At 37.2% G+C, this 14669-nt stretch overlaps 1 protein-coding gene across 5 annotated transcripts in view; it reads right to left on the reverse strand.

Annotated features, from left to right (window-relative positions):
- Window positions 1–3797: 3797 nt before the first annotated feature.
- The window catches only part of LOC139784459 (kin of IRRE-like protein 2), a 29610-nt gene continuing 18738 nt past the window's right edge, over window positions 3798–14669 (reverse strand). Inside the window, exons 7-11 of one of the 5 annotated variants that reach the window (XM_071723643.1) lie at window positions 13907–14045; window positions 11982–12169; window positions 11511–11644; window positions 10702–10927; window positions 3798–4322 (exon numbers count right to left, since the gene is read on the reverse strand). In XM_071723643.1, the coding sequence (XP_071579744.1) occupies window positions 4221–4322; window positions 10702–10927; window positions 11511–11644; window positions 11982–12169; window positions 13907–14045 (789 nt within the window). In that variant the 3' untranslated portion in view covers window positions 3798–4220. Of the gene's footprint in view, window positions 5235–7718; window positions 9659–10701; window positions 10928–11510; window positions 11645–11981; window positions 12170–13906; window positions 14046–14669 lie in introns of those variants that run through there. The other 4 variants (XM_071723645.1, XM_071723644.1, XM_071723642.1 and 1 more) reach the window with 4 other exon arrangements.

Genomic DNA, 14669 nt, shown 5'->3' on the forward strand with positions numbered 1-14669 from the left:
TCCGTCACGCGGAAGTCGCGGAACACGAGGGCCCGAACGCGAGATGGCGCGCTCGATCAGCTCGATGGCGCGTCGATCGACCCCTTGAGCTTCGATAGCTCGCGATAATGCACTTACGATTTTTAATACCAATATGGCGAACTAGCGAGTTCGACTTTCGAGACTCACTTGAAATCGTATCTTTGCACGCAAACGGGACAGGACGATTTCATGCCGTGCGGAAATTTTTACTGACAGTGCAGCGACGAGGATACGTTGCACTGATAGGTATATACAGGAAAGCGAGATAAGCAGTTTGCGACGCGAAATTAAATGAAATTATACCCAGCCAGAAATGATTAGTTAAATCGACGTCAATTCGACACGTCAATTCGTCATTGAATAGATATGTCGAATAGTTGATATTTTTGTCTTTATAATCTTATCATAATATTTATAATTGTTTTTGTTAATTGAGTAATTACAAATGTTTTTATAAGCTAGATTAATCTATAGCTTTCAACCCTAAATTTAATGTCGAATATCAAGACTATCAATAAGAGACACAGTATATATAGAGTGTCTCGCGCCATGTGTATGTAGGCGGCGAAGCGAGACCGCATCGAGGATCTTTTACGGCTTTAGAGCCACCGCACAAGACTCTCGTATAGTCACGTAGCGTAACGTAACGTAAGTCAACCACTGATACAGTGGAGTCAACGCACAAGAAACGTATCGGTAAGAGCCTCCGCATAAGCTCTCGCATGGTAACGTAACGTAGATCAACGTACAAGAAACGTATAACGCCGTAACGACCGTGCGGTGGCTCTTACGCGATATACGACGAGTTACGATCGCACATAGACATCATTATGTCGTCTTCTGACGTCACTTTGCTACTTATTGGGGTGTAGAGAAACGTTACTGTGTGTTTTAACTATTGAACAAAGATTATTTGTTTCTAATTATTTTCCAAGGAAAAATTTCATTTAAGGTATTTTATTAGCACCACTGTTGTATTTCTTAAGAAGCATGCTTCCATAAACTTTTGAACGGAGTGTATGTGTATATAAATTGTGCTTTTCGATTTTGCATTGATCCAATGTAATGTTAGCCGAAATAGAAATTTTACAAAAATATTCACAATTTCTCAATTAACATTGTATATTTATATATATATGTACGTTATGTAAAGACAATTATATGACGATATTGAAGATGAGAGACAAAAACATATTTTTCAATCAATATTCGACATCAACTATATTTATCGACGTCAATTCAACATCGATACAATAGCTAATTATTTCTTGCTGAGTAATTTGTAAGCGATTATTGCGATACAACATTACATTAGATTTGTTCTCTGTAGCTGAACTGACCGCACTCTAGTTCAGAGTTTATCTTTTTTACTCTACATTGGAAGGAAAAAGATAACTCTTAGCTAGTGCAGCCAGTTCAGCTACAAAGAACAAATCCATTGTCATATCGACTGTATCGCTCGTTCGTAAATCTCGGACTATGGAAATAAATAAATTTTTTGAACAGAAAACAGATTAACGAGAGCTCTTCTTATAATTCCTCGGTATTTTCTTTCGATATTTATTTTTATCTATTTATTATAATTTTCTAACGCGGCTTATCTTTTGTTCAGGATTAACATCGGTAATCGCGAAGTTTCGTCCCGCATCTTTCTCATCGCTCCGGGAAATCTGGCTGCAATCTCGTGGTTGAAACCTAGATCTTGTACTCGGATCTCGATCTTCTCTTCCATTAATCGATTAATAAACTCTGCGACGTGTAACTGGGCGTGATTCAACGGCGGGTTGGTAGACAAAGTAAGTGGGAATGAATCGCAAATATATATTTCATCCTTTCATTTCATATATAGAGGCAATGAGGTTTAAAATAAAGATACAAAATGATGGTATGTTTAATTACTACCTTTCTATTAGGTTGATGCATAAACGTCGGATTTTCGCTAATTTGAAAATATTGGTATCAGTATTTCAGTCATATATTAGTAGGTTTATAGCATATATAGAATTTAATCGCTTATCATTATATCGTTTACGCTTATTATTGTAATTATTGTGCTCATTAAGCTTTTTTCAAAAACGATTGTTTTTTGATTGTTTTGTTTAAAGTTCAAAATAAGCATGAATTCTAATGAAATTCGTATAATTTTCTTATGTAAATTCAAATTAGAAAATAATGTTACTCGCAAAACAGAGCTTTTAGAGAAAACATTATTAATAAAAGAACAGAGTAAAACGTTGCGTGGTTTCAAAAATTCTATTCTGAAAAATTTTTCTTTGCGAAATGGGTGGTAAAGTTTCACTTGATATTCTGGTGGTATTCTAATTAGGAATGTTCAGTGAAAACTCGGGGCAGATGGCGCCATGGCGTCCAGTCCTGTCATGGCGGCGTCACCAACTAACTCAATATACATGCGTGTGTTGGTGTATCTGTGAGCACATCCGTGAGATATAAGGTCTGTTTTCTGTTGCTGCACTGCTGAACTAGTGCACTCAAGTACACTAGTTCTGTACTAGAGTGCACTAGTTCAGCAGTGCAGCAACAGAAAACAGACCTTATATCTCACGGATGTGCTCACAGATACACCAACACACACATGTATATTGAGTTAGTGTTGGTGACGCCGCCATGACAGGACTGGACGCCATGGCGCCATCTGCCCCGAGTTTTCACTGAACATTCCTAATTATAGTGGTATTCAATCTAAAAGCTTTAGCAGAACAACATTCTAGCCAATTAATGACAAGAGAAATCGCTAGAAGAATGAATATATATAAATGAAAATGCGGCGTCCAGCATTGCGCATTAACCGTTATGGATTAATAGCGTAAAATAACAACAATTGTACATTTTGAACAACAATAACAAAGCTGAATTGAATTATGAAATCCTACCACATCCTTCTTATTCACTGTATTTGTTGCCTACAGGCCATATTTTCACATTTGCATTATTTTCCGAAAAACAAAATTAAAATAATTAAAATAATGCCGAGAGAGAGAGAGAGAGAGAGAGAGAGAGAGAGAGAGAGAGAGCTGTAAAACAATCTATGGATTAAAAAAAAAAATTTTTTTTAAATATAGATTTTTTCTTAAAAATGGCATTTATTCATTGCAAAATCGTCGAAAAAAATGTATTGATGCCAATAGAGCTTCTTTTGATTAAATAAGCTATCTTCTTTAAAAATATATGTTTTAATTATTCATTAAAATATCCGACATATTTCATATTAACTTAATACAACGATGACTATAGGTTCCATAACATCGTGTTAATAAACAACCTTAAAAAAATAATTTGTACAAATTTTGTATGAAATGAAAAGTTGTTAACGTTTCGCAGGAACTGAAGCGTAATTTTATAAAAGAATCATATTACTTTATAATGTGGCGTAAATTTCGAATCTTTAGACTCTTTAGAGTGTAATATTTCGTGTACAAATTCTGAAATAACACAAACCAAGTGAGAAAAACGATAGTAAAATATAGAAATTGGATAGTAAGACGCAGGATTGTGGAATATACTTACATTAGTATAAGGAATTGACAAGCTACTAATATAATAATTATAAATCTATATTTATAATCGCGTAAAGGAATTCTTAATTTCCTGGGAATGGATTTAGGATCTAGGTGGTATTATAAATTTATTTACGACAATAATGTTGAATATGTATTACTGACAGACAATCGAATTTTGCCGCATCGTAAGAGTATCGAATATTTCGCAGCTCACCACTCACACTTGCTTACTCTAAAGGTGTCAATAAAAATAGCGGCTGATGAAAATCATTGTTTTATTAACAATATCATCGTAAGCGTTATAAATATGCATAGTTCTCGTTTTGATTGGTTCTGGGGATCGTATCGATCGTCTTTATACTTCCGAGAAAATTGTCATCGAATGGCAGTATATTTTAGCGAGAGACTCGTGTCGCTGTTGCGTCTTTTCGATCGAACACCACGACGGATTCGCATAGAATAGCTCGCAATTGTTACATGCACATATGTATATACGCGGTTCTCCTAAATATATTCCATACTCGTGATAAGAGAGGCTGATAGAAGTATATAGAGCTACAGTTTTGCGTTTGATTTCGTGCCACACTCTGCGTCGTTCCCTCGTTCGCTCTTTTTACTCTCCGCCTCGTTTTTTCCTCGTTTTCTATGTATATCGATACAAAATAAACGTCAGTAAAATCTTCAGTTGCTCGGCTTGAACGTCGTGTATTGCGGCAGCTTCTCGCTCTTGTAATGAGGCTTCAATGTCGCTAAGCGATCGGGTTTGAGAAACAGCTGCTCCCCCTGCACAATTTCCATCTTAGGATCTTAACCCTTGGTAGCTCGCAAATTTCCATCCGAATTAGCCCGCTGCTGCTCATCGAAATAGCTCGAATCTTGAATATTTATTACTGATTTCGGGTATTTGTCTCTTTCATGGAGGAACTACTACGCTTGAACAACTTGTTCTCGAATCGTTCCAAACTCATGTTTCTCTTTAAAAAGTGAAGATTATGTCTACAGAAAGTTTTGTGTGTGATAATGCCCTGCGCACAATAAAACACATATTAGAAATAAGAATAAATATTAAATATTCTTTACATTTACATATAATATTTATTACAGGAATATTCCTGTATTTATATATCCTAATATTTAATATTTATTCTTATTCTTAAAATGTGCTTTATTGTGCGCAGGGCTTAATGTTTAATAAATTATGCGCATATATGTATAATCTCCATTTCTTAAAAATATAATGCTAGCATGAAAATGAGTTCTCTTCGTTTAATAAAATATCACAGAAACGCATGGCGTTCAGCCAGTACGTTAATGTAGATTAATTCAGATTAATTTTACATAAATCCTCTTTAAAAATAAAACGAAATATTCGTGTACAAATGTATTATTTCGAATATGGTTCGACGTATGGAGCTGCAGAGGGCTAATGCGGACTTAATATATACGAATGCATACACGCGCATAGTGCACGGACGGGGGGCACGAATTGCTACCATAATGTTCTACGGGTTATTACTTGGCAGTCGGGGATAGAAACTAGCGTGGGTGCAATCTGTGCAATTCTAGGCGCGTCCGAAACGTGGCACGCGAGGACGTAAAGTTGCGGGGTTGTTCTACACCCTTGACAACACAGGTGTCAAATAATCCAGGCTACAGTTAGGTGTAGCAAATCCAGGATGGCAGGCAATACCGAGACTAAGGAATTAAATAAAATACGTGTGTACGGAAATGCGTATATGTAATAATGTAACAAGAAACGTACATGTTACACTGTACATAAATTTAAGTACAAATATTGATAATATAATTATCTTATTAATGTTGTAAGAGATATATGCGACGAGACCAGACAGCACGCATGTCTAAAAGACATCTTTAAGACATCTTAGCACGCGTGTTGTCTGGGAGACAAATGATTCTTACGATGAGATAAATGAACGAATAATTTCAAACGCGACAATGCTTATCGCATAATAACTTTTTTTTCCATTACAAAAATAAGATCAGAATATTGAAAAGAATTTCGGTCGTATCTCGCAGTTATAGGATCGGGATATGTATGGGTGTGATGACAAATGGTACCCATATGTATGATCACTTTTTAATGATGACAACTTTATACACGAAAGGGAACCCGGCACAACTCCTCGAAACTATTCTCGTATATGCCATACAATGAAGTCCCACATCGTTAATCCGATTACAAAGTCAATGGTGTTCGCCTCAGACTTAATTAATGACGATGATAACGAGAGGTATAATATATATTTAATCTTAGTATTAAACTTTGGATGAAAGTATAATCGGTGGGGGAAGTTTCTCTGTACATAATCTCGTGAAGTGCAGGGTACATACAAAATGCAATTCCGACATGCTCGCTCATTGGTCGACACGTCCTGAAACGATCTGTACAGCTTTTGGCTCTCCCATTTTTTTTTCTTTCTGAGAGTTCCGTTGAACCGATAAACTATTCGTATACAGCTACTATACAACTGTGTGAATCGAATCACTGTCGGCTGCCCAGTTGTTTGAGCTACCCTTTTGCAACAGCGACGTATAGAAACGCATTGTCGTAGCGTCGCAAACGTACACAGAAAAAATAACATTCTTATTTAGAGAATATCTTTATTTTTGACATGTAAATCTTAAAATGAGATTGTACAGTGTTAAGCAAAGATGAATTACTTGTATCAAAACATTATACATATATAATTTAATAAAGAAAAATATATTCTTATTATTATTCAGATATAATTTTTATTAATGGAAAGCAAAAAATATTAGATAGATAGAGAATAACTTTCAAATCAAGAATATTCATATTATAACGATAAAGACAGTTTAACCTTATTTTAAAATTCAATATTCTCTATGTGACATCAACAAATAATGTTGATTCAATAAAAACAAGATACATACGCTCGATAATAGCAAAGCTAAGGAAGGTTAAACGGCTAAAATTCGAGCAAAGACATTTTAGATGTTAGTTTAAAATTTCGAAAATTGTTATAACTATTTTATTGTAATGCGATTTTTTTAAATTTGACTATCAGCCATTGTCTCTCTCAATCTTTTATATCTATTTTGCGTAAGTTATTAATGTAATTTTATCGATTAGAACGTTCTGAAGAAGACCAAGTAGGTCGAAACGTAAATGTCATATATACATATGTTTATTAAATTTTAATTTTAAACTAACATCTCAAATTTCTTTGCTCGAATTTTGGCCGTTTAACCTTCCTTAGCAATGTTGATTATGTTACAATGAAGAAGAAGAAATCGGAAGAAGAAGACATTATTGTCATCAAAATAATCATATTGTACTTTTTACGTGACAATTAATATTCAAATTAAATTATAATATTCTTGAAATACAAGAATATAAAATTCTTTAAGAAAATTATATATTCTTGCTTATATATGAAACAATGATTGTGTTGATTTGAATATATTTGTCTTGATTAAAGACTAATTTTTTTTCTGTGTACGTGGGCGATTACACATTGCTGTTAACGTCAAACTTTCATTAATTGGACGACGATTCGTACGTTAGATCGTGATCTAAACGGGTATACGTATGTATATGCGTATGTACATATGCACTTAGTGTGTTCGATAGATAGCAACGTATCGTCGTTAAATCGTAATGAGCATAGTTTCGATTACTAATTAGTACCTATGATACAAACACTCTTCAAACGGTGGTCTTCGACGGTTCGTTCGCAATTAGAGATGTGCGAATCGAGGATTTTTTATGTTGAATCGAATCGAATCGAATTAAATCGACAAAATTTTATTCAAATCGAAGCGAATCGAGTACTTCTAAATCGAATCGTTGAAATGTAATTTTTAATTAACAATATAATTATTATTAGATTGAATTTTAACATGTAGGAAATAAGAGAATATTTTAATGTGGAAAAATAATATTAGTTATATAATATAAATTCTTTTTAAAGCAAAAAACATATTTAAATATTAAATACAAAAGTAATGAAATGTATTATATACATACACTGAAAAAAAATTTCTGCATTTTAGTAAATATTAGTTTGCATACTGTGACTCCATTTACTAGAATGAAGAAAATTTTCCTTAATTTTTATTAGTATATATTTTTCTTAGTGAATATACATATACCGATAAAAAGGAAAATTTTCTTCATTTTAGTAAATGGAGTCACAGTTGTATGCAAATTAATATTTAATAAAATGCAGAAAATTTTTTCTCAATGTAGAAATTAAAATAAAATAATATAGTTTATTTTATTATCAATACTCATAGCTTATTATTTTTTTACGCATATTCAAACTTTTACTTACAATTTATAATAAGGTCACAGGGCACGTCAAAAGTTAGAAATAAACTTTTTGACTGCTACTTAGCCGTTTAGTGAGCGGTTATAATACTGAATACACCTATTAACATGATCGTACTTTTGCTTATTAACGGGAAATATGATTTTATAAAATTGACAATGTATATTATTAGTATAGTATTCGATCCATCTAAATTCGAAATTTTCGAATAGTTCACACATCTCTATTCGCAATTATCAGAGTATACGACATCAACGATCGAACGAAAGAAGAAGAAAAAAAGAAGAATTACGTCTGCAATATCGATATCTGCTATAATCGCGCCTACAATTTTTAAACGTGGCAGTATGGGGTAATGTATGGCAGTAACGAGTTTTTCGCGTAACAATTAATTACAGCTATTCTCCTCTTATAATCCGTGTAAGTTTTCGAAAAAACGATTGGATGATCTCGATGCGCGCGATCGGCCGTCCGTCATTAAGAGAGCTGCTACTTGTGCGAGCGTAAAATTCGGCGATCTCGGTCGAGTTCAGTCTTACGTTCTTGAATCCCGCAGGACGCGCGGCTGCAGGGAATACACTCCTTTCTGGATGCAAGCGAAATCAGAACAGAAACGATCGAGATGAGCTATCCCGGCGAGAAGCGAGAGAGCTTGTGAGTGAGACTCTCTCGGCGGGGAGAGAGAATTGATAGGAATTCAGTTTACGATTAAGCGTTTCAATTTCAGCCGTAATGAATTCCACTCAATTCAAGCTTAATCCGGTTACTTTTTACAAGGATGAGACGCGACTCACAGACTGAGAATCTCGCGCGCGTTCAATCGACCGGGCAAGAAAGAAGACCGTGGGGGGGGGGGGGGCGGCATTATCGTCGACGCGTTCTACTTATGTACACATCTATCTAAATTAAATTACAAACAAGGACACAGCGGTAATTGGTGGAGGGACACCCGGGACACTAGATGCAACCAAATGCATGCGTAATGCACCCTACCGAGCGCATAAATCACTCAAGCGACTATCGCGATCGGAGAACGTGATACGTTCGATGCTTGCGCGCGCCGCGCCGCGCGCCGTGTCACCGCATAAGTATTGTAATTTAACGTTGGATCGTCTAAAAACTTCTTGCGCGAGTAGTCGCTAATGGATAGTGTGTCGTCTCCTGTATAATTGCATAGTTATACTATACAACGATCGTAACATCATAATAAACTTTAGCACGCGAAAAAATAAGACACGAGCGAGGATGGCGTACGCGTTAATTACTTTCATCGGTGTAAGGTAGGGGTCCCCAACCTGCAACCCCGGTCCGCTAAGAAATTTGACGTTTTATATATATATATATATATATAATAATATTTTATATATATAATAATATATTATACGGCTCAGTCGTCGCTGCGTCGGACTTTTGTAATATAAAATTTTAAAATAAAGATACTTTGTTTTTATATGATTTGCAAAAATAAAGCTTATCCGGCTCGCCGGTCATTACGAAGATTTGAATGTGGCCCTCTTGAGGAAAAAGGTTGGGAACCGTCTTGGTGTGTGAGATATCAACAAATTTTTGGACGACCCAGTAGAGTGTGTCGGGTACATTAAAACGTAACGTGTGTCTATATTTATACATTTTCCACGTTGATCGTGTGTGTGTGTCGGGAACAAATACAATATTTTATTTATATATAAAACCCTCGAGATCTTTCCGGGAGAAAAGGTGGAAAGTTTGCGCTCCTCGTTCCTTGCCTTTTTTAATCCGATTTAGCGTGTCCCGTTCCTCGTCCTGTAGAAGGAATTTTTCCTGCGCCAAGATTGCTCGCTCAATTGATTCAATTAATGAGTACATACGGACGTGCGGGGCGCGTCAACATTAAAAAAAAAAAGCCGTAACCTTATATTTTCCTTCTCTATGTACGTTTTTACTTGACGAGCCCCCGAAAGCGAACGGTTAAAGAAAATAATAATAAATAAATGCAATAATCACGGAAAGACAGCCCGATATATTAGAGAGAAGCATTAATATCGACCCATTGACGCAACGAGTTTAATCGCTTAATCCGGATGATTCGTTTCGCAATCAGGTCAAGCTGCATGCACTTGCAGTGTTGCGTTGCACGAATGCACCGATTAAATTTAAACGCACGTGCTTCGGTCAGGTAGCTACTTTCGGACGAGTGCAGTAAAATAAGCAAGCGATTGAAAAAGAATCTTTGTCTAAAGCAGAATGGCTAATGCTCTGATAATGTGCTGACCGACGGTGCAGTAAAATCGAAGGAGAATACGAAGTCTCTGTGATAAGTGCCGATATGCTCTACAATGCACTAATAAAAACGGTGAATTTTGCGTAATGTTAGAGAAACTTAAAATAACTGCATTTTTTATTTTACTTAAAGCTACCCTATGTCTCTACAAAATCACGTTTTGATAACAAGAGAATTCATTTTTCAACAAAAGTTTTAACACACAACGTTCAATAAGATTCTTGTTTCCATTGTGACTGTGCTTTTTAATATAATCATACAATAAAAAACAAAACACTATATTACGATAATTTATATATTATTGTATTAAAGAGTAATAAAGTATTGAGAAACTTGTTGTGCAAAATGATCTACGACCAACACTTAATCACCGACTTCAAACGTGATCGAAGGGATCGTGTTGAAAAATGATGCAAACTTTGCAATTCAGAAGCAACGGTATGCGACAAATAATCAAATGAAAAGCGAGAGAAGGGGAGGAAGAAAGAGGAAGAAAGAAAAAATAACGCCGGGTTTCGGCTACGCGCTGTACGACAGTACAATTTTAATATTTTTTTCTATTCTATTTCCAATTTGGACTGACCTGCAATGTATATTGTCCGTGAGGCTGCCCATGGTGATGATGCCTCTGATAATGTTGCTGCTGGTGTTGCGGGTCGTGCTGATAACACTCCTGCTGGTATTGCTGCGACGGGACAGGCTTCAGAACGTGATTGGCTCGCTTCTCCGGGACGAACTGCTGACTCGTACGATCCATCGTATCCACTGCCAAGCGTGGATCCTCTATCATAGCGTTGGAAGCCTTTGTACTGTATGGAAACGGTGGGATATCATCCCGGGGTTCGTTTCATTAGATGCTTTGTGTATATGTGTATACATCCTACGCGATACGCGAGGCAATGTCTTTCGGGATAATATTAAAGGGATTCTCTTATAACTCATTCAAATTGAAGAGAAACAATTTTAATTTTAATTTTGTCAAACATAAAATATCCCTTTGAAGAAAAGCTTTGGTTCAAAAATATAAGACAATCTTATAAATAGTCTTCCCTTTTCTTAAGTTGAATGTTATTTAATAAATGTTATTTATTCATTATTCATTTTTTTTATAAATAATTAATATCTAATTAATTATTATTTTTTTGCTTCTTTATTTTCTTATAACGCGCATTATTTATTTACTCGGTATGTAGTAAGAGACGTAAAAGATTTTAAAAAAAGTTTATTTTTGAGACAAAAATCCCGTATGTCTGCGTATGCAAATTCACAGATACTCTCTCCAGCGCGGTTCTGGTCAAATGTACACAATATTGGAGTATCGCACGTGATCCACGGCGGCGCCGTCTACCCGCCTATAAATCACCCGCGCGCAACGTAATATCGCGTGCTTACCAATGCACTTGCTGCAGCGCCGGCACCGTGTTTCTGGCTACGCAGCATCTATCCGAACGTAGGAAACAAACGAATCCCATTATCAGTACCGAGAGCACCGTGAATCCGGCCACCGCGCCGATAACGAGCGGGATCTGGGGGACAAAGAAAAATATTCCGTGTGTGTGTGCATTGCGCGCCGAAATTCATCTCCCGCGAACATTGATTTGGATTCCGGTAGTCGTTTAACACTTATTCCCGTGTACATACATACGTCGATCACGTATAAAAATATAAACTTCGCAGTTCCTTTTGTCAGACCGTACATTTCACTTTGTGAAATCGACGAAGAATTTTCTTGACGTGTGAATACCTTTTCTGGTTTTGCCCGTGAAAAGAGCGCTTACGTTTTAGACAACGTTAGAAGTCTCGAGAAGAATACGCGTTCGTAAAGCATTACGGCTGCTGCGCGGCGCGGCGCAACATATTTACCTGGCCGGGCTCATCGACTTTCAGCATGAGCGCTCGTCTGTCACTGCCACGATCGTTCTCCACGATAACATGATACAGCCTTTGATCCTCTTTCACTGTGCTTGTCAACTCTAAGATCGCTATGTAACAATCCTCCGAAGCCAGCGGTTCCAGATCGAGCGCGCGGTAGCGCGGCTCCAGAACTTCACCTGTCAATAATAGAAACGGCTCCATGCATATCTCCGCAATTTGGATTTAGTCTTCATTTCCGTTTCTATACGGAATAACTGAAATAAAATTTCGCAAAATAATGAACGTTCAATGTGCATCCCACGAGGAAGTAATGGAAAATAAATATAAACTATAACGATTAAATCGACGAAGCTATTAAAAAGCTAAAAAAAAAAGAAATAATAAATGAATATTAATAAATATAAAAGTAATCCTATAAACATATAGAACGTATAAAAGTTCCAAAATACTCTATACAGAACTGTAGATAACGTAAGTGTGAAGGGACTAATTAGTCGTCTGGCATCTCGGAAAATGACGGGTGCGAAAAATTCACAGCGTGAGAGAGAGCGCATCGATTTGGGCCTCGCAGGAAATTGGACGGATGTCTCAAGACCGAAGCGATCTCTCGTGGTTCGGGTTACGGGCGAATCAATTAACCGAGGGGGTAATTGCGAGTGGCATGGCGGGAGGATTGTCGATGAGGTACGCCGGTCGGTGGAGTGCCAATTATGTCGGAAAGCATTGAAAAAATGTGTACGAAAGAGCAACCCCGGAGCGGTAAAGCTCGAGCGCTCTCTCCGCTGCATTCAACGAAGGTGAAGAAAAGTTTAACGGGGCTGCAGTTTCACCGAATGAAAAAGAAGAAGGAAGAGAAAGAAGCGTTAATAACTACGGCCGTTTGTAGTTACGTTCGTTTGTAATATTCGAAACAAAAAAAGAACCAAAAAAAGTTTGTACATTAATGGTTCGTTGGGCAAGGTGACGGACGCGGACGTCTCGTTTCACGGGAACGCATAACAAAAAGGCAGACGCGTAACGAAGGAGGAGGAGGACTTGGCTGGAAAAAGTTGGCGGTCGGGGTGAAAGTCAAAGTGGAATAAAGTAAAGTCGAGCCAGCCCGACTTCGTCGTGGCCGTAATAATTTTAGCACGCGAACAACGTGCCTCGAAACGTGGTATCTCTTTCGTGCACACGTTGCCCCATGTCTCTCGTGTTTACTGACACGTTTACAAAGATAAAGAGCGCGGATGCGGCTATCATTTGCGGCTAGCTCGGGCGGTGAGCGATCTAGAACGCCATTGTATTGCAAAGAGTAATACCGAGCGGCCGAGAGATCAATGTTCCCTTAGACTCTAATAGAAAGTTTACGCGAGCCGAGTCATTAATTCTCTTAGCCCTTTCCTTTCTAAATGACGCTCTTTGTCATTTACTTTAACGATATAAACGCGCCTATCGTTTTATAACAATCTTTAATAATAAACGCCTTTATTTCATGTCTCGATAAAAATTAAATAATTTCTTTGTGTTCTTATTTAATGTAGATTCGATATAATGATTCGTGACAATCTTCTAAGAAGCGATAATTTTAACTTGTAAACTATATACTTTTCAAGTTCTTTCATATTTTCTACAAAATATTTCAAATTACCGAAAATCGTCACTGACGATGTCGAAATAAGAGGGAAGTCAATCGATCCGCTTATCCAAATTATACATACACACTTCTCTCCGTACGAAAAATATCTTAAGGTAATAGAGAAAAAGAGGTTCGATTCTATTATCCGCTCTTATCCGGTTACCTCTGTCATTTGGCCCTCGATGCGAAACTTATAACAGAGAACACGTACGTGCACGCAGGAGGCAAAAGGCCAAAGCAAAGACGAAATCGAATACTTCTTGCGATAGTGTTTGAGAGGCAAGCAGTCTCTAACCGGCGTGCAGTCTGGTGCTGCCCCATTCCCAGGCTACGAGCCGCGGCTTCGGGTCGGAGCACAGTCTGATCTCTAATCTGGCCGGGCTACCCTCCGTCGTCACGACGACAAACTTCTCCGTGATGGTCGGCTTCACCACCTGCGACACATGTTTAACGTCCTTTGAATGGAAAGTTCGCTCCTGCGACCCCCTTCCTCCCCCCTTTCGCGGTCATCGGGCGGCGAACGTGAGCGTCGCGAGCCGCTTTCTGTTCGGAACGTTTCACAATTGGTGCACAAATGTCGTTTTGCGAACGAAATCTCATGAAGAGCAGCCCAGACAGCACAATGACCAAAATCGAGACATGAGACGTCTTAAAGACGTCATTAAGACGTCTTATGTCCCGATTTTGGACATTGTGCTGTCTGGGAGCTTTGTGACAAAAGGAATATAGAACATGATATGATAATAAAAGAATTATCGTGCAATTAGATATGTAAAAATATGCTTTATATAAACGATCGAAAGCGACGATTCATCAACGGTGCGGAAATTGAAACATTGCCGATGGACCGTCGCAATTCTTTCTGTTTCGTTAACGTACCGAAATCTGTGAAAGAGATAATATCAAGAATTATGATAGAGATATGATTTTTCAATAAAAAAAATAGATTCAATTTGGGCACGAATGATACGTGACTAAGCACTAAATCTGAAAGCGAATCACATATACATATTTCACGGACAAAAACTGTCGCGCTGTGAATAGCATTTTCGCGAAAG

Source organism: Temnothorax nylanderi, unplaced genomic scaffold (genome assembly GCF_030848795.1).
Source record: "Temnothorax nylanderi isolate EJ_2023f unplaced genomic scaffold, tnyl_v1.0 TNYL_tig0631_pilon, whole genome shotgun sequence".
NCBI classification, from domain to species: Eukaryota; Metazoa; Arthropoda; class Insecta; order Hymenoptera; family Formicidae; genus Temnothorax; species Temnothorax nylanderi.